Source organism: Larimichthys crocea, chromosome XX (assembly GCF_000972845.2).
Source record: "Larimichthys crocea isolate SSNF chromosome XX, L_crocea_2.0, whole genome shotgun sequence".
Lineage (NCBI taxonomy): Eukaryota > Metazoa > Chordata > Actinopteri > Sciaenidae > Larimichthys > Larimichthys crocea.
In genome coordinates, this window is record NC_040030.1 from 12,463,809 (window position 1) to 12,490,869 (window position 27,061).

The 27,061-nt window shown below is 40.6% G+C and overlaps 2 protein-coding genes across 12 annotated transcripts; one reads left to right on the plus strand and one right to left on the minus strand.

Moving 5' to 3' along the window:
- Positions 1 to 218: 218 nt before the first annotated feature.
- On the plus strand, positions 219 to 14,089 carry tnnt2e (troponin T2e, cardiac). 10 transcript variants are annotated; one of them, XM_019278943.2, is made up of 20 exons: positions 219 to 320; positions 3,046 to 3,092; positions 3,188 to 3,195; positions 3,274 to 3,297; positions 4,561 to 4,584; positions 5,173 to 5,193; positions 5,366 to 5,380; positions 5,570 to 5,584; positions 5,900 to 5,914; positions 6,405 to 6,419; positions 6,914 to 6,934; positions 8,210 to 8,231; positions 8,332 to 8,392; positions 8,514 to 8,630; positions 8,720 to 8,797; positions 9,580 to 9,693; positions 10,057 to 10,169; positions 10,294 to 10,384; positions 11,170 to 11,210; positions 13,893 to 14,089. In XM_019278943.2, the coding sequence occupies exons 2-20, from the start codon at positions 3,058 to 3,060 to the stop codon at positions 13,930 to 13,932; spliced, it is 870 nt and encodes a 289-aa protein (XP_019134488.1). In that variant the 5' UTR covers positions 219 to 320; positions 3,046 to 3,057; the 3' UTR covers positions 13,933 to 14,089. The 10 variants fall into 10 exon arrangements, with proteins under 10 accessions (XP_019134488.1, XP_027128310.1, XP_019134492.1 ...); XM_027272509.1 differs by having other exon boundaries at positions 5,909 to 5,914; XM_019278944.2 differs by lacking the exon at positions 11,170 to 11,210 and adding an exon at positions 12,217 to 12,254 and having other exon boundaries at positions 220 to 320.
- Positions 14,090 to 14,964: 875 nt separating this feature from the next.
- Positions 14,965 to 26,974, minus strand: LOC104933661 (dynamin-1-like protein). 2 transcript variants are annotated; one of them, XM_019278942.2, is made up of 19 exons: positions 26,743 to 26,974; positions 26,241 to 26,382; positions 25,761 to 25,807; positions 25,604 to 25,675; positions 24,180 to 24,266; positions 23,646 to 23,808; positions 23,421 to 23,541; positions 23,047 to 23,178; positions 21,465 to 21,671; positions 21,128 to 21,248; positions 20,826 to 20,981; positions 20,658 to 20,747; positions 20,457 to 20,549; positions 19,723 to 19,776; positions 19,295 to 19,375; positions 17,575 to 17,706; positions 17,371 to 17,480; positions 15,928 to 16,087; positions 14,965 to 15,824 (listed from the first exon to the last, which is right to left on the minus strand). In XM_019278942.2, the coding sequence occupies exons 1-19, from the start codon at positions 26,842 to 26,844 to the stop codon at positions 15,768 to 15,770; spliced, it is 2,127 nt and encodes a 708-aa protein (XP_019134487.1). In that variant the 5' UTR covers positions 26,845 to 26,974; the 3' UTR covers positions 14,965 to 15,767. The 2 variants fall into 2 exon arrangements, with proteins under 2 accessions (XP_019134487.1, XP_010747469.2); XM_010749167.3 differs by lacking the exon at positions 19,295 to 19,375.
- Between the last annotated feature and the right edge of the window lie 87 nt (positions 26,975 to 27,061).

Here is a 27,061-nt window from a genome sequence, read left to right on the forward strand (position 1 = left end):
CTGCCTTCAAAAAAACAAACTTTACAAGATCTGTTTTTATCTCCAGCCAAATAATACTTTGAGGTGGAACAAGTTGTATTTCCAATTTCTGGCCTCGAGGAGCACTTGAAGGCAGCATTCCTCTCCAGGTATAACTCATCTCTTGCCTCCAACAATAGAACTGACGATCCTAACCAGTCACAGAGAAGATATGTGGTCACATGATGGACAGGGCCGTATTAAGTGCGCTTTTTGGTTGGGAGGATGATTGAACTTGTCTCTGTCTGGATGTGAAAGAATAAGACCTGAACTTGCTGCTAATCCTCAGGGATATACAGGAGGTAAGAGCTGAGCATGACCATGACCTCTGACAGCAAAAAGATCAATAACATCTTGTATTGTGTTTGAATCAGCGTTGAAATAGAGTTCATATTTGCGTTTTTTAAAGAAACAAGCTTGATCAATTTAAATTGAATTTAACAAAAACTCACTGACAAAGTCATGAATGCTGAATTAAACCGGCTCAGACGTTGGTTTTTCTTTGATGTATTCTGATCTGAACAGTTCATATGCTGGTGATGAAGGTGCTAAGCTCGCCCCTGAGACTGCCGTGTTGGTAGCATGCTTTGGGCTTTGACTTAATGCTGCCTAATGCCGAAACCAGCACCCGCAACATTCCTGCCACTGCCAGACTGTGTGTTATTTCCCAGTTTCAGCCAAACAGGGACTGACCGCACGCTTTAAAGCAAATACACGTTAATACCCGAACCATGAAAGCCTGCATACACTGTGAATTCTCTCTTGGTTTCCAGTCAGTGCTTTTCATCAACCAGATGGTACTCTTCTATTTCTCCTTTTTCTGTCTTTGTGTTCACTTTCTCCTCTCCACATTTCACTTTTCCTCGTCCTTTGACGTCAGCTGCTCAGTCTGATGACACATGTAACAACCACACAGGGACTCCAGGCACCGCAATGTTTGAATCTGAGCAGATATGTAACCGGATTTAAGCAGAAGCATGACTTTGGGGCTGTAACCATATACAGGGAAAGTGTAAATATGGTATGCAGCGATTGAATGTGCAGCTGGCACTTTGAAACGACTTGGAAAGAAAGAACAGGAGCCAGGCCAAAGGAGGAGGAGGAGGGAGGCTGCAACTGGGGATGTGGAGCTAATTTTCTTTATCCTAACATCACCTATTGAACGTGTATATCAAATCTTTATGATCACCAAAAACATGGAATAAACTTGTTTTATGTTGAGCAATAGAGGCAAGAAAAACTCCTGAGGGGCATTGTCATAAAAATGTTCCCCCCAACCAGCAGCTGACCAAAACCACAACGACAAGAATAGCCTCTCCGCATGTGAGTCCCAGCTCATTGATTTACTATGAGTTCGGTGAGGTGAGCCAAACCCATTGTCTGGAGGAGTCGCTCCACACCTGTTCAAAAGCACGCTCTATTATTCTTAAAAATAGACCCTCGCTTTCCCCCACTGTTCAGCCGACTGACACCAGTTTTTATGATCTGGTGATTTATAAGCGTGTGGAAACAAACATGGTCCAAGGGACTGTTCTACACAATCATATTCTTGACATGTAACTGATATATTTATATATATATATAAGAGACCGTAGCCTTATTGAATTCATCCCTGTAACCTTGACCTCGACCACAAATTCCTCATTGTTGTTTTTTTAGAGCAAAATGTGTATTTAATGTATTTACTAGATTTATGTGTAGGTTTCTGGTATTTAGTATTGAACTTGTGAGAAACAGATTAAAGGAATAGTTTGCTTATTTTGCTTTCTCGCCAAGAGTTATCAGCATTAAGCTTAAATATATGAAACAGGGGGAAACAGTTAGCCTGGTTCTGTCCAAAGGTACAAAAAAAATCTACCTCTAAACTCTCTTTTTTATGTGTTTGTTTAATACACACAATATTGAAGTGTAAAAATGACAAGTGGTGGTTTTACAGGGGTTTAAGTGCCGAACTATTTCTTGGCCGGGAGTAGTGACTTCCTTGGAGCATCCACCAACCTCAAATATGAGAAAGTAGTATCGATCTTTTCGTCTCGAAGAGTCAAAAACAAAGCAGCACAGGCCGAGATATTCTGCTAAAAATGTGCCCGACACAAGACAACAACATTACGACTTTATTTATTTTTTTTGGACAATATAAAACTCATCCAGAGCCAGTTTCCACAGTAGGAGCCGCGCTCCTCATGACAAGTAAGCTGATCTCTAACAAATCAAGTGTGTGATTCCAAGAGGATTTTTGAAACTGCATTGAAATCAGATTAAATCGCTTTGCTTTCGAACAACAAATAAGCCGTTACGCGTGAACGCCAGAGTAAATCACACTTCTTATGATGGACGTTTCTTGAAGCATACCACTTCAAAGCCTTTTGAGCACCTGGAAAATTGTTTTTTCCGAGTGTACATATCTGAGCCAGCATGATATGCGTAGCTTGAGATGCGTCGGTTCGTCCCTGAAGGACTCATGCAGTCCTGTTTCACAGCGCTGTTCAGACTCCAGTCGGCTGCCTGCAGCCTTGATCAGTGCCAAGAGGAAATGGCTGAGGATTAGGCCTGGAGCTGTTTAAAGCCCTGGGCCTCTGCATGCAGTGCCCATGGTGGAATCATTTCAAATTCTACAATTGCTCCAATCTGGCAGCGTGTAGCCAAGTATTTGTGTATACGTGTGTATGTATGTGTGCGTTTTTGGTTTAGTTGTTTGCACAAATGATAAAAGCACTGAAAGGAGAAGAAAAGAAGAGAGATACAAACCATCTGTCCCAAGGAAAAGAAAGAAATCTCAAGGGCTTGTGAAAACATTACAGTAGATAAGATAGAGAGGAAAATATCAAGAAGACAAACAACAAATCACAGAGAGAGAAAAAAAAACACATTAAAAAAAGAATATAATTATAACGAGCCCGAGAGAGATGAGAGTCTCACAAATGTGTGTGAGAGACAGCTGCATTAAAACTTTTGTCTCAAAACAAGTTTATTAATCAAAAATGTATCTTCAGCGTGATGAACTGAATTCTTGATGTTTCGACGCAGGTATAGTCCAACATGTCTGAAGTAGGAGAAGTGATCGAGGAGATGCTGTGAGTACCTTCATTACATCTTAGTGACGTTTCTCGTGTTCCAACTTAAATCAGCAGACAAACCGAGCTGATTTCCCCTCTTCTTTTCATTCCAGGGAGGAGGGTAAGTGTCTTTCGAAGGCAAAATGTCACTTTCGAGCTCTTGTTGTTCGACGTGGCTGACCTGATTATGTCTCCTCAGAGGAAGAAATCCAGCAAGAGGAAGGTAAAAGCTTCTGCATGGGTTCACGTGCGTCGTCTTGTTTTTCCCGGTGTGTCTGCTGTCACTGATAAAGGCCGTAACGAGCTCGCAGAGTGTGTTTTCTGTTTGTCTCTTTTTAAAATGTTCTCATTAGTGCGCTGTAACAAAACCAAAAGACATAAGTCAGAGTAAAACAACGGTGGAAGTGTCAGAATGTACAGACCAGGACGTGTTAAACAAGAACACGCTAGTATGTACAATGTAGGCACAGGGAAGGATCTATACTTTATTATATGGTATACTATACTATATTATACATTATGTTATACATTATGTTATAACATATTATAATATAATAATATAATTTGATATATACTACTATAATGTAGTTACAGTGAAGGTGTGTAAATCTGTACTTTATATTATACTATACTTATACCTATAGCATACTATCATATACTATACCATGCTTTGCTATGCTATGCTATACTATACTTTATTATATATTATATTATACTATACTCTAGGCGGCTTCCCCTAGTTCCCTGTCACTGTGCTAAGCTAACTAGTTGCTGGCCGTAACTTTGCAGGGTCACATTGGCATGTTAAAGGTCCAAAGAGGTAAAAGACTAGAGAAAAGCCTAAAAATAAAATACACAGAATTAATCATCTCATCAAATCAAATCAAATCAAAAATGCCTCAGAGGGCTTTACAATCTGTACAGGGAGTGACACCCTCATGACCTCTCTGATTTATTTTGTGACCTCGAACACTAGGTTGGAAATAGAGTAGATCATTTTTCTGCAGAACGAGTACTTTAACTTTTGATACTTTAAGAACATCCAGCTGGTACTTCTGGACTTTTACTTAAGTAGGATTAAGTAAAAAAGATGTTGACATGTTTCTGTGTTGTTCTGTCGTATGTTGAGATTTCGCTTTGATTTGTGACTCGTTGCAAACACCTCAGGGGCATCGGTTTGTGATCCCAGATCATTCTTTGTTTTTAGCTTTGCTCAGATTGTCAGATAGAAGCATCCCAAGAGACAATATCACAGTGCTCAGAGTTTGGCCAAATCCCAGCCTCAAGCTGTTTGCCAGAGTCACATTGATCCACTAATCCTTATTTTGTTCACTCAGACACTGAAAGAAGAAACTTTATATGACTTGTTTTTGTCCGTAAATCATTTATATTTGTCTTTTCTTTACTTACAAACTTCTGGTATATTGTAGTGCTGTGTGTCTTCTTTTGTCATGTGGATTCATTCATTCTTGTCATGTTTTTGTAGAAGGGCCTGCACCTCAAGTTGAAGGTAATTCTCCTCTTTAAATATTTTTTTATTCATTCATTCCATCTGCGGGAAAAAGGCTTGATCTTATAACAGTGTGGTGTGTCGTACTGCTCACAGCATTGCTTGTGCCATCATAAATATTACACACAGTAAATACCCATTTCATATTAATAGCATGGAGACAGAAATTATCTTCAGCACCATTCATTTACCTACGTCAACATTAGCTTTTTTTATACTCGGCGTTCGCTAATCGCTGCTATGTTTGGCTGCCTGCTGAGTCAGTGTTTGATTAATTCATCCTAAAACAAGATATCTACTTTGTGAAAATTGTGACATTTACTCAGACAAAAATTACTGTTTGCATGTGAGTCAAAATCAAGACTGACTAATGTTGAGACTGCAGCTCTCTTGTATGACTGAAGATGAATATTTACATTTTAGAGGTTTAAACATGGGAAATATTTTATTTGATATGTTCTAAAATGTTAAAACGTCTCATTTGTCCTGCATACGCTAGTTTTCTTGCTTATTTTATGATTGCAAAGACAAATGATCTCAATCTCAGTGTGACACATCTAATCATATTTTCATTGTTTCACATCACAGAACCTCCTGTTGCAGAAGAAGGTAATTCCTTTTTTCTACTGTTTTACTCCAACTTAATATATATAATATATTCAGTGTTCAACAAACATGCTGTTATCTGAACAAAACACAATATACCGACTATTCTCCATTTCTTGCAATGATTATTATCGCTCTGACTGTCTGTTTACTTGCCTCCGTTACCTTCACAAAGAGACTGCAGAAGAAGGTAATGATTTTTTTTTTTACTGTCTTATTATTGTTGTTGTGCAGCTTTGATAAATATTTTGTAAACATATATGTGAATAAAGATACATTTTACTTTCCCATGAACATTTACTGATGATCTTTTCTCCATGTCTTGCATTTGTTATGATTACTGTCTTCGATCAACTGTGTTCACATTGCCTTCACAAAGAGCCTGCAGCAGAAGGTAATGAGGTTTCTCTACAGTGTTGTAATATAATATATACAGTATAACAGTGTTTGGTGGTCCAGTTTTAACAAATATATTTTATACATATGTCAATAAAGCATAATTTTACTTTGAAATATGACATACTTCATGAGACAAATGCTTATTTTCTTTAACTGTAATATTTGTAATAGGCTGAATCATACTGCTCTCATGTAACATTAATATTGTAGTTAAGTCATGCTATGAACATGTTCTGAAAATCTATTTTCCATTTCGTGCATTGATTATGTTTGCTGTCCCTCATCAACTACCTGCATTACCTTTACAAAGAGCCTGCAGAAGAAGGTAATGAGTGTTTTCTGTCGCATGCTGTTGTGATACAATATAATAAGTGTTTGTGGTTGAGCTTTAATAAATACATTGTAAACATATGTGAATAAAACACCATTTTAAATATGACATCTCTTACAGGGCAAATGCTTATTTTCTTTCTCTTTAATATATTATTTAACATTTATATACTCCTAGGTAACATTAACATGCTAGCACGTCATGCTATGAACATTTACTGACAATCTATTCTCCATTTCTTGCATTGATTATGATGAATGTCACTGATCAACTGTGTTCACATTACCTTCACAAAGAGCCTGCAGAAGATGTTTGTCTACTGTTGTATACTATTGTAATATAAGATATGCAGTATAACAATGTTCAGAGGTCCAACAAATACATACATACATGCTTATTTTCTTTAACTTTAAGTATATTTCGGTTGAATCATACCATGGCATTTATTATTATGATTATGCCTGTTCCCATTACCTTCACAAAGAGCCTGCAGAAGAAGGTAACTCATAGTCTCTCTGTTCAAACTTGCATGCGTGGTGTGACTAAATAACACTTTATCACTGTCTGTGCCTCTCGCCTGTTTTACAGTCAGTTCACGAAAGAAGATCTTTGTGAGATATTTGAGGGAAATAGTAATATTGGTTTTCCCTTTCACGGATAAATCCATATGTGGTGTTAATATCTTCTTCATGCCTTAACATGTATTCTGGAAATACAATTTTATAAAAGAACTGCCTCCACCGCCTGAAAGTAAACTCATAAAGCTTTCATGGCTTGAAAATCCCCAGAGTACAACTCAGTATGACAAGGCATACTGAATATGTTTAGACTTTTTATCTCTCTCTCTGAAAGGCAAGAGTTTCATATCAAAATATGTAAAGTAGGTATCTGAACCGAGTAAAATAGTATTTAATAGTATATTTTCAATATTTTGAAACCCCTTTGTATTCTGCCAGCTCTAACACTAACATATCCATATGTCTTTTACCGCAGAGTCTCCAACTGCAGATGAAGGTACGCTAACTTACTGAAGATCAATGCTGTAGCTCAACGTGGCAGTCTTCATTTGTCCACTGGAGAACTGCACTGTACAACATATGCTCACAGACGCACCGCCCGCCAAAATAAAGCATATGTTGTTTTTTTAAATACAGTTTTTGGCAGACTTTGACAAAAAAAAACTTATAATGAGCCTACTCAGTTTCAAAATGGTGGTACACATTCTGTTACACATGCTGCTCATATTATGGCAAACGAATGTATTCAATGTCATGCATAAAATAACTACAGACAGTCCATAGTAGTCTTAGTTTTTGTAACAGAAAAGGCTATTGCATGTCAGAATATTGACTTAGTGGAATGAACAGAATCCAGCAACATTGGTGGACTTGGGGAGGGGCACAAAAACGCAGTAAAAGTTAATAAAGTACTTTCTGTGGTGGCCTAATGTTCAAGAAAATGCGATAGAGTGCCCTTCCAGAGGAGAAAACGTGATAGAGTGCCCTATAGTGTGCCTTTCCAGTGGAGAAAACATGATGGAGTCCCTTTTAGGGTACCCTTCCACTGGAGAAAATGGGATAAAGTGCATTCTTGGGTGCCTTTCTTATGGAGAAAACCTGATGAAAACTTGATGACTCTGCTGTTCCAGTAGAGAAAACATAGTTAAGTGCCCTCTAGGGTGCCCTTCCAGTGGAGAAAATGTGATAGAGTCCCCTATAGGATGCCCTTCCAGTGGAGAAAACATGATGAAGTCCCTTTTAGGGTACCCTAAAATGGGATAAAGTGCATTCTTGGGTATCTTTCTTATGGAGAAAACTTGATGAAAACTTGATGACTCTGCTGTTCCAATAGAGAGAACATAGATAAGTGCCCTTTTAGGATACCCTTCCATTGGAGAAAATAGGATAAAGTTCTTTCTAGGGTGCCTTTTTTGTGGCGAAAACTTGATGATAATGATGATAATGTGCCCTGTATGGTGATGGTTGTTCATTGGTTTTGATTTTTTTGCCCCTCAGACAGCCTGAGTCCACCACTGTCCAGAATGATCTAGAGTTCAAATACTTGAACAGTACATTTGTTAGAGTGTGTTGAGTCTGTTTGTCCCTTTATTGTTCCATTATTGAGTTAGGATGGGTGAATTTTGTTTCAGACAAACAGATCCATTGTAGATTTTATAGTACAAATGTAGTTTACTGATTAATATTTTACTCTTGATGGGAGGCTAGATTGATAAAATAAAGACAATGACTTGGTGCTATAGTAACTGTGATTATCCCTTGTTTTTTATAGATGACACCAAACCCAGACCAAAGTAAGTCTTTAGTTTTGTTCATTTTGATCCAAATATATCAACTAGTGATTAACTGGTTCTCTAAAGTTCTTCTTATTATAACTCAGAAATGTTATTTTAGGGCATTTGCTCCACCTATAGCTGTACCGAAGATCCCAGAGGGAGAAAAGGTCGATTTTGATGTAAGTGACTGATTTTCTTTTAAGTGACACATTTGTAAACTAAAGACTTTGTTCAAGACTTGATTAGAGTTTTGCTCTAACTGAAGCATGCCAATTCAACCATGTGGGTCTGTGACTGCAGGACATCCACAGGAAGCGTCAGGAGAAGGATCTGACTGAGCTGCAGTCACTGATCGAGGCCCACTTCATTCAGAGGAAGAAGGACGAGGAGGAGCTCATCGCTCTTGTTAACAGGATCGTAAGTCTTCCAGGAAAACCACATCACTGGAGCGATGGACTGGCCAGCAAACAATTACACTGTGTGTTTTTGTGGGCACCGATGTGCAGGAGAAGCGCCGTGCTGAGAGGGCTGAACAGCAGAGGGTCCGTGCTGAGCAGGAGAAGGAAAGGCAGGCCCGTGTTGTTGTGAGTTCCCTCTATTCACCACCTCATCTTTTTAAGGCTGTAACGTGACATACAACAAATGAAGAGCGTCCTCACACTCCTAAACAAAAAGACTCCTCCACCCTTGATCTACAATCTTACCCTTTTTTGCTTTGATACAGCGTAAAGCACCACAGGCCAGTCTTTTAAATATGAGTGTGTTTGGTGCAGTTACATTACAATATTGCCTTTTATTTCAGCTCAGTTGGATCAACCTTAAATCTTTGCCTCTTAGGGACTCTTTTGTCTTTGTTGTGCAAATAATTTAGTATTATATTTCACTTTAAAGCCACTATAATAAAGGATCAAATCATGTGTAATGTGAACCTACAGAATCGAATCATCACCCCGCTCTGCAGTTCCCATCATCAGTTCCTTTATCTTTTTTGGATCACTCTCATGGCTCTGTTTTTGGAAGCATCTTTTTCCCATAAGAAGCTCTAAAAATTGTACACTACCTACCAAAGTGCACCAAAAATAGCATCTAGCTGGTGAAAATAGTGAAGCGTTTAGCAGCAAAACAACCAGATATTTCCCCTAGGAGTTGGCGGAGACCAAAAACAGAGCTAAAAAGGAGTTTATATTAGAACTTCATTTGCCAGGTGGCGAGAAACACGCCTCCAAATGAATGATAATGTTGCTCCGTATCAGCTAATTAAGCAACAGATTTTGTCATCAGTCTTGGTTCAGCAAGTTGGAGAGACAAGGTGGACAGGTGGTGTGTTTCTTTCTCCTGTGACCACCTTGTATAATCTGTATCTCAGGAAGAAAAGGAGAGGAAGGAGCAGGAGGAGGCGCGAAAGAAGCAGGATGAGGACGCCAAGAAGAAGAAGGCTCTGACAAACATGACTCAGCAATATGCTGGTGTCCAACAGCGGGTCTGTCATCACACGCTGATACACATGACAAACCGTTGACTGGCTTCTCACTGATTTACTAATCTGTGGTTGTATAAATGTGAAGGGTTGGTGGTGTAGGTACCCACAATAGCAAAAATCCCAAATATCCACCTGTGAGTTGTGGATTTAAGCATTTTAGTGTTATGAAATCATTCCCACATTAATTCTGAGAAACCATCGCTGAGATGAAGACATGATCATAAATAGGTCTACAGCATGCCTGTTTACGCTTGAATTAATATGAAACAGAACCAAGAGTTTCAGACGTTGTGGCCTGTTTGAAATGTTCTCTTATTATTTCTTTCTTTCAACACATCCTCTTGGATTTATTCTCCCGTCCAGCAAGAAGGAAAGAAGGGAGCGAAGAAGCAGACAGAGAGAGAGAAGAAAAAGAAGATCCTGGCGGACAGGAGGAAGCCTCTTAACATCGACCATCTCAATGAGGACAAAGTGAAGTAAGGACGCTTCTACTAGCATCATTTTTCACAGACTAATATCTGCATTCTGCAGAGTTTTACACTATAGACGTGGTCTTTTAGTTTTCTGTCCTTGAAATACTCTTCGTTTTTGCTCAAAAAGGGAGAAGGCCAATGAGCTGTGGCAGTGGCTGATGACACTGGAGGCTGAGAAGTTTGACCTCATCGAGAAACTGAAGAGACAGAAATATGATGTAAGTACTTTGCCCCGGGTGTTGTGCCGGTTGCTCCATGAAATGATGATACCGATGAAGCGCACTTCTACAGAACTATTGTACTTTTATAACAACAGTGTAAAAGTTAGGAAGAGTTTTTTTAAAGTTGTTAGATTGATACCACTTATGTCTGTATGGTAAATATAAAGCTCCAGTTAGCACGGCTCAACTAAGACTGGAAACAACCAGCCGGGCCCCATCAAACCGATTTTGTTACCTAGGCTAGCTGTTTCCTACTGTTTTCAGTCTTTATGCTAAGCTAAGATAACCAACTGCTAGTTCTAGCCTTTACCATACCAACATGAGAGTATCATCAATCTGCTTTTCAAACTCTTCAAAGAGTCAACTTATTCCTTTAAGGGCTCAGTTTACCAAAGGAAAAAACACACTTCTACATGCACGTCTAAAGAACCTAACTACTTTTATGACAACAGTGTAAAAGTTCAATCAGTCTGGTTTAGGAAGAATTTTTAAAGGAATACTAATGATAATAATAAAATACGTAAATATTAGGTGTTTGTTTTTTAAATAAAATTAGATTAAAATCCTATGACTCACCGAAAAAGCCTCAACTTAGTTACTATATATGTAGTACTTAACCTAAGGACTAAATTATTTTGGACCATGGGATAAAATGATAATAAATTATATTGTAAATTGATAGTATACAGCCCTGAAAAAGCCACAGAATATGAAAGCTGATATGGTATGTGCACGGCAGTCCTGAGGGCACCAATCTAAAATGAATGTGGCTTGACTTCCAGATCAATGTACTGCAGACCCGAATCAATGAGCAGCAGAAGTTGTGAGTAACTGTTAATGAGGAGTGTGGGCCTCTTGGATGTTGTGTAGTTTTGCAGTCCGTGTGTTGAAAGGTCACAAACCGAGTCTTGGACAGTGGAGCAGAAACAAAGTTGGGCGACAATCATAAAAAGAAGGTAGTGTGTGTTGGATGAAGAAGCCTGCAGAAACTGGTTGTGTTTAATCCAATGAAAGGAGTCCCAAGAGCCGTAATCATATCATTGAAATTCGAGTGCAAATGTTAGATTTTATTTGGGTGTAACTTCCAGCTATGGTAGCTACCTTTGCAGCCATTTTGCTGAAGGTCTGGTAACACTTCCTGTCTCCAACTTAATTCCACCTCCGAGGCTGACGTGAATGTTTTTCCCAACTCATTTGCTCATAATTACGACATTAATTATATGACGTTAAAGCTGCATTATGCTTAGCTGAGCTACCTGGCTGTAGCTTCATATTTACCAATTACATGAGAGTGGTATCACTCTTGTCAGCTTAGCAAAAAAGCATCTGTCGTACAGTTGCATTAAAGTGTTTACAGTCCACAATAGTTACATACTCATGACAGATAATCTGCAAAATACTTCTTTTTTTTTGCACTACATAAAATTTGAGCCAGAAAGAGATCCCTGTGTCTCCAGACCATAATTTCAGCTGTCATACTTTTTCAAATGTTGACAGCTATAATTTGATCTCAAGCTGCTGTCAGAGCAGCTGCTGTCTCATCACTCAACTCTCGCTGTAAGGGACAGTTTGACTTGAAATGATGCAAGCACAACTGAAACATCGAGATAAATATTTCACTTCTGAGATTCTGTAGCCTCTCCTTTAGGACTGAGTTAAATGATCAGCTCAGTCAGGAAGACTCTAGGTGAGTCCACGAAACATATCATGCCCGAGCCGACTTCTTCTTCTTTAGGACTACAACGGTCCGCTCTTTTGCTCAACTGGTGTCCCCCTATGTCTGGTGATGTCCCTGTGCTTTAGCTGGTCCTCCATGTTTGTTCCCACAGATCAATCAGCTCTTGGCTCGCATTCAAGACCACCAGAGGTAAGTATTAGCCACCTTTGAACCAGGTGTGGCTCATAATGGTGTTGATGGGGGTGCCCTAGTAGCTCAGCTGGTAGCTTCCTTAAAACTAAGTTTTGCTGCATAGCTTTTACTAGTCCATGCTGAAACACTATCTTTATTTGCCCAGCTCCTTTACATATAAACACAATCGTAGATGCAAAACCCCATACACAGATCTTCAGTGTGTTACATTATCTCTTCTACCCTAAGGGCTTTTAAACTCACATCATCCTGCTTCATAGAACGTGGGAAGATGTGACAGTCTTGAGTTGTTTTTGCACAGATCTCACCTTCCAATGGCTGCACACACGTAAAAATATAGATTTTTACCTGACAGCCATGGAAAAAGATCAAGGCAGTTGTAGAAAATCTGCTATTTTGAGGCTTGCATGCAGTATTTTCATACTTAATATTCTTTATTCTCTTAACTGATCGAGCGAGTCTGCACCATTCATGTATCACCCAACATCTTTACATATTCATCCAGGCAGTCTGAAAACATTGTGTTCCTGATCCACGGCTATATTTAAGCTTTGAAGTTGGCAAAATCGAGAAGCAGTGTGGTGGTTAGGTCGAACAACAACACAACAAGCCCCACATATTCACGTCTTTTTTTTTTAAAAAACTTCTTTTGTGTAACACTATCAGTTACAAATTTTGAAATGCACACCGATTTGAACCAAACATCTCGGGGGAAAAAACACAAAGTCTTAAGAAGTTGTGTATGTCAGTGCAGAACGAGACGTCTGTGTTGAATCAGCCGGTAAGTGTCTACACTCTGCTTTTCAAGTCAGATATATCTGGTAGAGTAAACTGTGGGCAAAAGTGCAAAAAAAGAACAAAGGCAGTGTATCAAAGGTAAGGCTGCTGCTCAGGGGGACACAATCATCATTTGCCGGCTGTGTGAAATTGTGTGATTTTACACTTTTTTTCTAATAGCATGATGCTTTGGTGTGTCTGCCGACTTCAGTCCATCTGATCAGTCCGCTCTAGTTCTCCCTCTACCCAGTTCATTTCTTTTGCTTCATAAAATACTTACATGCCACCCAAGTGTTTGCTCTAACTACAGACTGTAGAACAACTTTTCAAAGTCTTTTTAAAGTATTTTCAGCTAATTATGAAACTGGGACAAACTTAATATCATTAAGTCCTCTTTGTCCGAGACCGAGTTAAAATGCAGTCAATTCCAAGACAAGAGTCTTAAAACGTCTCAAGACCAATCTCAAGTACAGCAACACTGGACATTTAACATATGTTAAACTACAGACGAAATTAATTAAATTGTGAGATACTCTAGTATTTTTTGTGTGTGTTGCAGATCAGTCTTATTTAATTCTGGTACTTTTTAAAATCACAAATGTTACTTTTTAAATCAGCCAAGACAAACTGAGCCAGTCTGTGATTGGCTGTTGCTTTTGTCTGAATGATCGACAGCCAATAACATTAAGATTGAAAGGATGATATAATGTTTTCATATTAATGAGCTGTTTCAGACATTTTTATTGTTATTAATTCAATTCAAATGTATTGAATCCATTTGGAACACTGTCACACAAGTGACACCGACATATTTATTTATGCACACGGTAAGCAGTTCAATTGTTTTTGTTTCCACAGCGCCAAAGGAAGAGGCAAGGCCAAGGGCAGGGTGAGATAGACGCAAACATCAGCAGGAGACCTTCAAGGAAGCGTCTGAAACGGAGAGGCAGTATTTGACTTCGATGACATTAGCGTACATGTAAAGACTAAAAAAAAAAAAAAGCACTGCAACAGCTAGTTCGAGACATAAACAATAAAAAGTTTTGTGATTTTGAGCCATGTTTGTGTGCAAGTCTGAAACTACTGCATATTTCCTCATTGAGTGTGCCTGAAAGAGCACACTATATACTATTCACCGCGCTTATTATTAATCTTACACCCTTTTTTTGGCATGCTACTCCTCCTGCAGTTTTTGTCGCACAGATTTTTTTTTTTGTCTTTTCTGCCTTTATTGATAGTACAGCTGAAGATAGACAGGAGGCAGGGGGCCGTAAATTAGCCGTCCGATGCGGGATTCGAACCGGGGCCAGCTGCAGCGAGGACTGTAGCCTCCACACACGGGGCGGCCACTTAACCCACTACGCTACCGACCGCAACGCTATGACTCTTCTAAGCGTTTCATCAAATGGTTTGCCGATAAATCGCCAAAAATCACGGAAAAAAAAAAATGAATGGGTGTGTATTGATTGAATATTCGAGAGCTAGAGTGCGTGACATCACTAGAGTGGAGAGGGAGAGAAAAATTTGTCGAAAAATAAATTTGTAAACTGCGATTGAGGCCACAAATGTCACTATACAGACATGATTACCACTAAAAAAGGTAGGAAAATCCGAGGCGGTTGCAGTGATAACACTACTGAAGCTGTAATTTTTATAGTTTTGGGGTCAGATACAAAGATGCACCAGCAACACGCATCTACTGCTAAGACAAAAGTTTTTCAAAATAAGAGTCCCTTCAAAATAAGAGCCCATTAAAAAGCCAATGATGACAAAGCTTGTTGTATTAATACAGAATTTGCTGAGCAGTGTCGATAATAATGTATGGGGGCGACGGGGCCAGAGTCAGGCACACTAAGTAACTTCTAGTTACTTTCTACCGATCCCTGCTGTGTTTAAACAGCTTAAAATAAATTAATCCAAATCATTCAACCAGCAATAAAATAGCTCTATTTATTCTTTTGGGAACCATACACAGAGAACCACAGTGCACCATAAATTTCACAATGTAGGCAGCGATATGTAAACATAATTAAATGACTCACCGCAGCAAGCTGCAATAGTGCTCATTACATTATCAACACACTTAAATAACACATTAATAAATAATGATTTGATGGCAATACAGTGTCAGGATGGACTCAGTACAGTGTGGTGACAATAGTGCAAAAAAAAAAAAAATTGGAGTATGTACACAGGTAAGAGGACTAACATTCGCAGCGAGTCAGGAACAATATGTATTTAAATTCAACAAACCAATCCCTGCTTTCACTTGTGAGGTTCCGGTTCTGACACGACAGCTAAAATGAAAAGCCTGCAGATGAGGAGATGATCATTTCTATTTCACACAAAAGTCTGTTTCCACTCTGGTTAACCACTGTCTGTCAAAAATGGAAATTACTTTGCTTTTGGCGCTTTGGCTGAACTCTCGGTTACTCGAGGAGCCGTCGGGAGAGAAGACGAGGGGGGAAACTACAGTTTCTAAAATCTTACCTTGAACTTTAGCTAACAGAGGCAGTGCATGTTCGTATACTCAACAACATCAAGCATTTTAAATAAACAACTTACATTTTTCTTTCAGGTAGCTTTGTGAGCTAATGTGATACCTACTGTACATTAGAGCAGGGATCAGATCAGTGCATTTTCATGGTTGCAAATCCAAAACTTCATGTTCAGACATGATGAGTGCATGGAGCGTCTGTCCTTGAGGCATGATGAGGAGATAGATCAGATTTTTCACCACATGTGTGTCTCCCTGATCTCAGCGATGACCTGGCTGGCTTTTTGCAACGCCTGTGGGACGAGATTAAATAAACAAAATAACAATCAAGTGACAGGCGAGGGAACCTGAATTTATCAGAGAAAACTTGACACTACAAGATGGGGAGCCTGTTACCTGTAGCATGTCGGCCGCCTCCTTGCGCCGCTGGGCCATGTCCTCCGATTCAGTCAGCAGATCGTTGAGGAGGCCAGATTTATACAGCTGGCCAACAAGCTCGCTCTGGAGGCTGTCCTTCACATGGTTGACCAGGAAGTGCATCACTGCCTTCGGCACGCTGCCGTGGAAGGAGGGAGGAAGAGAGAGAGACCGAACAGATGGTTTAGAACAAGGACGCAAGATGGCCTGGTGACTGTGATCTCCCCCAGATGGAGGAGGCTTGAGTTTGATCCTTCAGGTGGCCATGCCTGTCGAAGAGTTAAATATCTTTATCTCTGCTGAGCTCTAGGGGGGCATACACCAATAATATGGCAAAGAAATCCACTTTGATAGGGTTGAAAAGAGGTTAAACGATGTTGAATCACATAAAAACTAATGAAATACGACTGATGATCACAGCAGGCAGCAACCTTTTAATCAGACCGACCATGCTGTTAATTATGCATAACTTTATGCCTTAATATAATTTGAGTGTGAGTTAAATAAAAATTCAGACTCTGTACAGTTGTCATGAACATTGGAATTAGCGATAGAGACCAAAACTGTTTTTTGTACCAGGCTGTTAACATTTTTATTTCTGCTGTGAAGTTGGACATTTTAATATGGGGGCTTATGGAGATTATATATATATATATATATATATATAGATAATAGATATACATATACACACATATACACACACACACACACACACATATATATATATATTCATATATATATGTATTTCATATATATATATGTATTTTCAGCTATGTGGATATTTTATTATGCTTTACTTTTATACTATTTTATCAAGTTATTAATACATTTTAATGATTACTATTTCACTATTATACATTTTTAATGGGTTTATTTTTTATTCATTTATTTTTTATTCATTTTTAACCTGCCTCCAGTGTTTCCTCACTGCAAGATGATGAGATGGCGCTATCTCAGTTTGTATGTGGGTGGAGGGTTGGGGGTAGGTGTTGGGGTGTTATTGTGTGAAGCACTTTGTGTTACATGTTTTGTATAAAAAGTGCTATACAAATAAAGTCTGATTGATTCATTGCTCTTTCAAAAAGTGTGAGAACAGCTGGGCACTGGAGTTTTCAGCAAACTCAAGCAAGAGCAAATATTGCATTTGTTGAGGATATTTTCATGTATTTGATGCAACAGTGAGTGTTTACGGCAGCAGGATTTTGTGTGTGTGTTCATGGTTATGAGGAAAAATGCCAGCCAGTGCAACAATGTGGCTCACTGGTGTGTTTTTAATATAGTTTTTGAGAACAGTGGAGCTCTGAGGAATCACATATATCACAATATTTGTTAGTTCAATGTTGGTTTTGCTCTTTTTTTATTTGTCGATCATCCAAAATATAGAAAAATCACCAGACATAGGAGAGGAACTCGTTGGCCTACCTGTCCTGGATATTCTTGCGTACAATGAGGAAGTAAGACTTGATGAGGCGTTCGATGACCTCACAGTCCCGCTGCTCACGTGATGACAGCTTCCTGGCAACTGGCACGGGCTTGAGGGAAAAGGGAGACAATGTTTTAATCAATTCGCTGAAAAATACTGGAGTCTTCATAATGAGGCATGCTGATGTGCTTATATTTAGTTACCACATCCAGCAGGTTGACAGCTCCTTTAAGGGGGCTTCCAGGTCCAGAGCCGGGGGCTTCCTCCCCCTTCTTCAGCATCCCCCTCCAGTTCCCTGTGCCGTCCTGCTCACACGGGGGTCCTGCTGCCGGGGCCTGAGGAGCCGGGAACACAAGAAAAATGAAGATTAAATGTCATCACACAACCCAGGCTATCAAATTATTAGAGCAGCGCCTCTCTCATATTCGCAGGGAAAAGATGGTTAGAGTAAGTAACGTAATAACCTCGACCGGCTCATCATATGCGACAGTGCAAAGACGAGTCAAACAGGCATGTACACAAAAAGAGATTACAGAAACTTGAAGCTAAATATTCAAAACTGAGCACAGTACATAGACCCACTGACAATAAATGTCTCTGTCATGGAGATCAAGTTGGGAAGACACCTCCACTGCTCAGAGAAAGGAAGTGAGCTCAACTATTAGTGCAGCAGTCAAAGAGGGGGAGTCAGAGAGGCAATGCAGTAAATAAAAAGAATTAAAAAATCAGCCATGCTAGAGGCTCTGCTTTAAATGCTAACATCAACATGCTAACATGCTCACCACTGACTGTATAAAATAATGGACGGCGTGCACGTGATGTCACCCGCAAGTTTCCGGAGATACATTTTGAAGCTCAAAATCTGTGGCGCAGTCCAAAAGAGACCAAAACAGTTTTTTGTACCAGGCTGTAAACAGGTTTATTTCTGCTGTGAAGTTGGACATTTGAACATGGGGACTTATGGAGATTAACATGTTTTGTAGCCAGCCTCAAGTGGATGTTTGAGGAACTGCAGTTTTCGGCATTGGCTTTACTTTATTTTCAATGACAATGCTAACATACCAATGTAGAGCGTGCACAGCGTTTAACCTGTTTACCATTTTAATTTAGCGAGTTCCCGAGCTAATATTTGCTAAATCACATTAAACAGAGTGCAGCTGAGGCATTCACAAGCGTCTGGTCATAAACATCGGACCAATTAAAACCTTCACCTGACGAAGACGTTAGATGAAAGGTTAAATGATTACATAAATATCTGTACAACGTTCTATGGCGATCAATCCAATTGCTCTTGAGACAACACACACGAAAAACCCCCAAATGTACGCTAGAGGAAATGTCAAGGGGGTCACCACAGTATGTAGGCTTCATCCTCTGGGGCCCATGAATGACTGTACAACATTTCATGGCAATCCATTCGGTCGCTGGTAAGATATTTCAGTCTGGACTAAAGTGATGGACCGACCAACTGACCGACCCACATTGCCATCCCCTGAGTCGTGCCTCTAGCATGGCTAAAAAAAAATATTGTCATTCCCCCCAAAATAGTACTGAACAGGCTTGAGTAGGTGGTGCACAGTGGTAAGGATTTACACAATTCCTATAAACTAAAGTAGAAAAAGAAAACAGGGCAACCAAAGTGTTAAAGAGGTTGGAAAGGGAAAATAGAGGGCAAGAAAGGCATTTTCTACGAGACAGGTGGACCAACTTTGGGGGAAACAGACTCTGCAGAAAACACAACGCTTGTTAGTGCAAGTCCACACAGGCTGAGGGAGAGCGAAACAAGAGCAGGGCATCAGCAGACAAAGATCAGAGTGCATGCCAGCAGCCCATGCCTATCCAACCATCCATCCATACATCCACACATCCATGCTCCACCACAGGCGGCCCCGCACTGAGACAGCGAGCTGCATATGTGCCCACCTTGGCACCGTCCATGTCTGCTCCAGACGTAGGGGTCTCGCCAGAAACCACAGCCAGGCCAGCCGGGCCTTTGCCAACAGACTAGCAGGAATATGAGAGCAGAAACGAAGAGAAAAGAAAAAAAAAAGAAGAAAAAAAACACTGAGAAGAAATGTGGAAAGACAGAGGGAAGGAGCTTTGGCAGTCGAAAGTCATTTGAGGGGAAGAGAGGAGGCTTCCTGAGAAGGAGAGAGGACATGTGGGATAAAATTCCTTGATGGAAACTATCCGAGGCATTTGGTTCACAGATCCTCATCCTGTAGTGCTATGAGTGATTAACACTGCACAAGTCCCCTTTATACTCGGGACGCTGCAGACTGCAACCAAATATTAGAACAGATGAGCTACTTGTTATTTTATTTTAAAATATAAGGTTGTGTTTCTTTTACCTTATCCCTCGGCACTGCAGCGGGCAGCTCTCTCATCCGGTTTCTCCTTTGCTCCTACGAACACGAGAACGAAATTACAAAAACTTCAACACATCCTGTGAAAGTATGGAAGACAATTTAGTGAAAAAACGCATCATGAACAAAGTGATCTTACATCTTAAAGATCTCACATCTTAGTTTCTCCTTTCTAGTATAAAAGGAGAAACTACAGTGGACCCGTGGCATCTGTAGATATAAAAGGCTTTTTGTAAGGCAACAATATCATAATAATTCTTATTCTCAGGTGATTATACACTAATTAAAATAGTCATTTATACTATTTATATATTTCTGCCACATTCTGTAAACACAGCCCCTTAAATCTTACATATTAATATTAATTCAAGTTGTTTTCATTTAAGTAAAGTTGAATTTTGCTGTCTAAATTTCACTAATCTGGATTATGCAAATTGATTCAGATCAGAAAATGGTTGTTAGACACAAAAAAAAAAGCAAAAACACTTAAAACTTAAAATCAGGGTTTTGAAATGGTAAAACTTTTACATTTCAATATTAGTTTTTGTAGTTAATGCCTCAAAATGACACAATGACACAGAATATTGTAGCTTCTATTAGCTCCCATACATTTCACTATGAATGGCTATTAGTACTTATTATTTATCTAAAAATAAATCAACATAAATCTCAGCAACATCAGGTTTCCAGAACAATGTTCTGTATTTCTGAGTACAGACCTCTATATTGTTATTCAAGACCCCACAGGCATCTGCAAAGTCTGGATGTTTGGTGTTGATGTAGGCCAGCTCTATTGCAACCAAGTTATGCACCTAAGACAAGAAAAGAGGACAACCCCGGTTATCTGAGCGCTCTGATTCTCATCTTGCCTAAAAGATAAAGACTGCGGGTGATGACAGCTCAAAAAGAGATGAAGGTACCATCTCATTGGTGATAGGCAGCCTCTTCCTCAGGAGGGACGTGACGACTTCCACGATGGCCTCGTGCAGCTTAGGGAATCTCTGCAGCTCCTGCAGGACGAAACATGCTGAATGTAAACGCCTGCGCGTGACGGGGAAAAGATAAATAAGTGTGACAGAGACGATTACCTGTGTGCTGTAGTTGCTGCAGTGCTGGATGATCCTCTGCATCTCCTCGTGGACCAGCTCCACGCAACGCAAACTGGGCTCCTCCAGGCGCTTCACCTGCTTCTTCACTAACAGCTCGAAGGAAACCTCGGGCACAAACAGGGATGGACGTGGCCCCTGGTGTGGGAGGGGAGCTGAAGGTTACGGATCATTGCCCACAGCAAACAAAAAGCAACAGAAAGGATCCTACAAAAACAAAAAGTCAGAACGCCGGCGTCCCTAATGATGTCATATCTAAAAGATCAAGAGGCAGCAGCACTCACGGTTGCGTTCCTAATGGCTGTTAGGATGTCGATGGTGCTGAGTCCTCCCAGAGGATCCACAGACTCCAATGTTCTGCCAAAAGTCTCGTGGAATATGTAACAAATTCTGGCTCCACCGCACCTGAAAAATAGCAGCGGAGGGATATTAGCTGTGATGTGAACCCTGTGGCCCCTGCTCTCCTGTCAGCTCTTCCTTCACAGAGGCCGTGCGTGCCTCAACTTACAAGTTGTATAATATTAAATGATGAAACCAATGCAGTTGTTTTGCTCATTTCGGCTGTGCTGGATCAACAGCATCACCATGTGGCGGAGAGGGGGAGAAGCGCCAGGTACTCACAGCTCTGCCGTCTCGATGTATTTGGCCGTGCCCTCTATGGTGTTGCAGTACTCTGTGGCGAACTTAGTGATGAGCTGGAGCAAGGTGGCGCTTTGGTCTTCGACGGGCTCGCCGTAGCTGCTTAGCAGGGACTGGTACTGGGCTGCCAGGACGTTGATCCGTGTCTTCAGCTCGGGGAGGCAGTCTCGGATGTGATGCATCAGTAACCTGACATTATGGCAGGAAAGGGCAAGAGGGTTTACACAGATATGTGAAATTATAGTCTGAGCTAAACATCTGATACTGTCACAACTCCAACTCAAACATTAAGAACTATATATACTGTATATTTTTTTATAAACAAAGGTCGGGGGGTATCTGGTGCACACAGTCTGTAGGGACTTGGCTTGGCAGGTTCAAGTCCAGCACTTGGACTCGTAGCTGGAGAGGTGCCAGTTCACGTCCTGGGCACTTGAACAAGGTACTGAACCCCCTAACTGCTCCCATGGTTACCCATCTCTCCACATTTACATGTCTATAAGCCCTTTGTGTGTGTGTGTGTGGTTGTATTTCTGGCCTATATGCATAAAACTTAAATGAAAAAAGAATTTCTGCATTACTGGACCAATAAAATCATTCTTTTTTTTCTTAAAGCATTCTGGACATTTATAATTCACAACTGTTTTGTCCTTTTTTTTGCCTGAAAATGACAAACTCTAATCAAAATGCTCACTATACTTGAACTCTTTTGATTGCAGTCCTGACCATGGTCTTTTCTGAAAAGCTCTTTAGAGTAACTATCAAAGAGTCTGAGCTGGTTTAAGTAATACTGACACAACCCTGCTGCGAAACAAGCACCTGTTTTCACAATGATACTGGGGGCTTAAAATGTTTTGAAAGTTGACTCCCTATATCTCGCCCCTACCAGGGTAGTGAGAAACGTATGAGTCATGATCGATGACCAACTTTGCACTTTACAACATAAGAAAAATCAGACCTTACCTGACTCAACATGCTGCCCAACTCCTGACACAGGCTGTGGTCATTTCACGACTCGATTACTACAGAACGCCCTCCAGCCTGCACAGTGAAACCCTTTCAGGTGATCCATAACGCGGTGGCACGTCTCGCTTTCAATCAGCCCAAAAGTGCACATGTTACCCTGCTGCTCATCGAGCTCCAGTGGCTACCTGTAGCTAATGTTTTTCTATCAAGTAATCTCTCCACCTGCTTGAAGGCCATTATACAGACATATGTTACCTTCTCCAATGAACGACACCTGGCTCTGCCGCCCGTACGCTCAGGGCAATCCAGACTTTTCTCGTCTGCTGTTCCCTGTTGGTGGAACGTCCTACCAGTTCCTACCAGATCAGTGCTGTGCCCCGCTCTACCTTTAAAAACCTCCAGCCCTTCAGAGAGTACCTCCTCTACTAACACTACCAACTGGACATGCCAAATCTATCCCTCTCACTTGATTGTTTCCCTTTGTAAGTCGCTTTGAAAAAAACGACAGCTAAGTGACTTTAATCTAATGTTGACAGACGAGTGAGGCTTTGTGCTTTTAAAAAAAGTTAAATATAATAATATCCATAATCACATTTACCTGTTGAGGGTTCTGGCCAGGTATTTGGTTCCATTTCTGTTGGCGAGCGATGGATATTTCTTCTGCAGAAAAGCGTACTCGTCTCGAATTGCGTCAGCCACAGACTTTTTATTGTTGATGTCCAGCTGGCTCCTAAGAAGGTAAAACACAATAACACAGCAACACTTTGCTCATGATACGGTCCTTGTTATGCTGCCTAATGCATTGTATGTTATGATACCGTAGGTGTTCATTAAACTGAATTAAATCAAGAATTTATAACTCGATATTGATATACCAGCATTAAAAATGTATCACAGTCCACTCGTCTCTGTTCTCTGCATCTCTGTTATGATGATGGATGGTATCAGTGCGGTAAATATAGTTTTTCTGACCTGTTGACAACTCCAATGAGCCCCAGTTTGACAGGAATGACTCTGCCCATCAGTACGTCCATCGCATCAGTGCCAGCGTCCATCAGGTCCAGCTTGGTCACCACAGCCAGCGTCCTCCTGCCTGGTGAGACGACCAACACACTCCTTCTTTTAGTCTTCTTACCACTCACTGCTCTGATTATCACATTGCTTTTTAGATAATATCTTCCTCTAAGTCTTTCTTACCGTCAGGATCGACCTCCCGGGCCACTTTGAGGGCCTCCGAGGTGGCCATGTCTGTGTTCGCCGCGGTGACAGCCAGGATGATACAATTGGGATTGGAGATGTGCTTCAAGATTAGATCTCTTATCTGAACCTCGATGTCCTTAGGCTGATCACCCACGGGCACCTAAAGGGAACATATCCAATTAAAAGCAAAGACACGAGTATGTCTCAATTTGATTAGTTAAGAAACTACAGCGGGAGATTTCTCAGATTAACGCATGTTCGTCCAGAGGGGAGGAAGTAATGAGACTGGAATCAAAGCCTGCAGACTGGTGAGCTTTGACAGCTGGTTCAGAAGCATCAAGAACGAGTTATTAATCCCCTGAAGTCTGCAAATATCAAAAACACACAAACGCATTGAACAGACAGACACCAGTGACCAGGCATCTGGTAAATCTTGGTTTTTGGGCGTTGTATAACAAACTTCCCTCGCGGTACGAAAGGATCAAAGCCTTGTCTTAGGGAGGAGGAAGCGTTAAGTAAAGAATGTGTTACCTTAGTGATTCCCGGCAGATCCACCAGCGTGAGGTTGACAACGTGCGGAGAAAATATCTTCAGATGGATGGGTTCATCACTGATCCCCTGCAGGAGGACAAGAAAAGAATAGACGTGTACTGTGTGCTAAGAGCTAAGCACTGTTTTACCGGTACATTTAAAATATGCTTTTGGGTGTAAAATCTATGGTTTGATAATGATAATGATAATAATGTTATCATGTCATAGAGCTGCTTTGGGTGTGAAATATAGCCCGTTTGTGCCTCTTGAGTATTAGAATAACATTTTATCCAAAGAGCTTAACATTTGGTTCTCTGAAAAGTAAATATCCTGCGATGTTTCACACTTATGGTTCCTCTGCGACTTTTCTAAAACATCTGAATGAAAAAAATGTTTTGTATGCTGCACAATAAAAGACTTTTAAACCATTTCCCAAGCTGTAACTCTGTCTCTCAGCCACATATCTGTGTCTGGATTAGGATTAGGGTAAGAAGTTAAGAAACAGGTTAAAAATCTTTTTTATCCTTCCAGGGACAGTAAATATTTTCCCATCCAGGTGATTAAAAAAAGTCTTTGAGGATTATACAAATATCTTGAAAACAGATAGAATAAGTATTGTAAATTACCTTCTGGGTTTTTCAAAGATGGATTTATTTTATTTTTTTTTAGAGGGGAGGAAAGTTTCTGATGGAGGTCACAAAGAGGCCGGCTCCAGCGTCAGACACTCAGAGAAGTGTAGTTATGTAAATAACCCAAAGTTTTACAAAGCTAAATGAGAGCAAGTCTGTCCTCATTTGCCTCCCTTTCAGCTTCCTAGAAGCCTCTCCAAACCCTTTGGGCCCCAGTAGCCCTGAGCTACATGCCAAAAAAATGTCGGTGTGATTTTCCACTGTGGTCTCAGATTTGATAAACATACTATATAAGCTCTGCTCTGAAATCCAGTTTCCTCAGCTCAGGGCTATATCCAGAGTCAAGTTTTTTACTCACACATGCTCAGATTTGTAGAAAAAAAAAAAAAAAGACAAGTTATATTCGCTTTCATCTCGTTTTAATTCTCTGTACACATTATGTGTTAGTCACTAATCTTTGGTTCGCCTGCAGCTAGCCCAGAATGTGCACCTAGTTTTCTAACAGGCAAAGACAGAAGGAAACTCACATTATTCACTGCTACGGTTGTTGGTAATGACTTGCCTCAGAGCTTTATTGTTTACTTATATATGCATCTTAATATTTATCCTGTCTTTCCTACACTGTCATCTGAAGACCAAAGTTAACGGCAACTTTGTTGACAATCAGTACAGCATCGTTTGTGCTCTGTAGATTTTCCTCCTCGCTTAACAGTACAGATTAAAGCGGCAGTAAATCTGATATGTCCGTATGAGAAAACACACAAAATAGCCCCTCCATCCTCCATCATATCTCACCTTATTATTGCCTGATATTCGCTCGGTTTCATTTTCAATTTCTTGCCTGATTTCATCAAAATCTGTGTAGACCTGCAAAAAGAAACACAAGAAAAAAATAAAGACGAGCAAGAGTCAAGAGTATAAATTGAATTATTTTGTATCGTAAAAGTCAAACCTTATTTTTCGTGTGCAGAAACTTGCCCCACTCTTCGCCTTCTCTGCCTGTGTGACATAACAAAACGGTGCGGGTTACTCAAAGCGGACTCAACGCGGGTGTTAACTCGAAAGGTGACTGTGCAGAAAACTAAACAAACACGGCTAACATCAGGATCGGCGGCTGAAGTCACAGGTGCGACTTTGAGGAAGAGGAGGGAGCACAGCTAAGAAGCTAATTCGGGTTATTAAACGTGGAGACACATGTACAATGCACCTTTGTGGAGCAATGTGCCCTTTCACACTCTGGCATCTGCAAGTGATTAGAGAGACAGACCAGCATATTACATGAGTCATGTCACACTGGACACAAACAATGATGTCCCCTCCCTAAACACCTCAAACATGGGTGACTTGCACGGAATAATTTCAACACAACATACAAAGGAGTGAAGCTCAATCCGAACACAGCAGTGGATTCATTGGTGGAGTCCGTGCTTACCACTTTCATCATTCTTCCTTGCATCCGCAGCATCTACGTGGACCAGCTGGAGGATGAGAGGTCGCCTGGTAACGATGCCGGTACCACGGGGCAGCAGGTCCCTGCCGACCAGGCTCTCCAGCACTGAGCTCTTGCCACTGCTCTGGAAGACACAGATAAGAGACGTGATGGTGTTAGATGAAGATCCAGCATGATTGCACCTGTCTTTTCCTAAAGCGGTGACCTGGTTTTGGCTAACAGAGGTTGGTGTGTGTGTGTGTGTGGATATTAAAATAGCACTGATTGAAGATGAAAATAGATTTCACTGTCACTGCCAGTGCAGAGGAGATTTACAGCAGGTCTACAAAGGCCTCAATTCATTTAGTGATCTGAATATTTATCATCACTCTAAATCTTTTCATATGTCCTATGAAATAATCTGACATTTATCTGTGCATACATTAACAATAATGCAAGGTTATCTAGCTAGCATGACAAAATACACACAGTCAGTGCATTTTACCTGAGTCCCCACCACTGCTATCTGCGGCAGCTGAATGATATCCGCCCCCACTGTGTTGAACACATCCTGCAGTTTGTTTATTACGGGGATAAGAGCCTCCATGCTCGCGGTTTAATGAATAAAAATGAATAAACCGGCTGTTTTCGTGATGGAGCCAAAGTCATTCAATGTCCCACCGACACCACCATTGCAACAACACCCACTGAACAAGCGACGGTTAGCTGGAGGGAGGCGGGGTTGGGAGTTGTAGTCCTCAAATGTGTGAAAACTACTGCGCAGGCTGGGACAAAAGACTACAACACGCGCGCGCGCGCTCCGA

What these genes read in the sequence shown, in the direction of transcription:
- tnnt2e (XM_019278943.2), top strand. Translation starts at nt 3,058, where the DNA reads ATGTCTGAAGTAGGAGAAGTGATCGAGGAGATGCT. An exon ending in GCCTGCACCTCAAGTTGAAG is followed by an intron (nt 4,585 to 5,172) that starts GTAATTCTCCTC and finishes TTCACATCACAG; the next exon opens with AACCTCCTGTTGCAGAAGAA. An exon ending in GAGAAAAGGTCGATTTTGAT is followed by an intron (nt 8,393 to 8,513) that starts GTAAGTGACTGA and finishes CTGTGACTGCAG; the next exon opens with GACATCCACAGGAAGCGTCA.
- LOC104933661 (XM_019278942.2), bottom strand. Translation starts at nt 26,844, where the DNA reads ATGGAGGCTCTTATCCCCGTAATAAACAAACTGCAGGATGTGTTCAAC. An exon ending in TAGCAGTGGTGGGGACTCAG is followed by an intron (nt 26,383 to 26,742) that starts GTAAAATGCACT and finishes TGTGTCTTCCAG; the next exon opens with AGCAGTGGCAAGAGCTCAGT. An exon ending in CTGGCCAGAACCCTCAACAG is followed by an intron (nt 21,672 to 23,046) that starts GTAAATGTGATT and finishes CCATAATGTCAG; the next exon opens with GTTACTGATGCATCACATCC.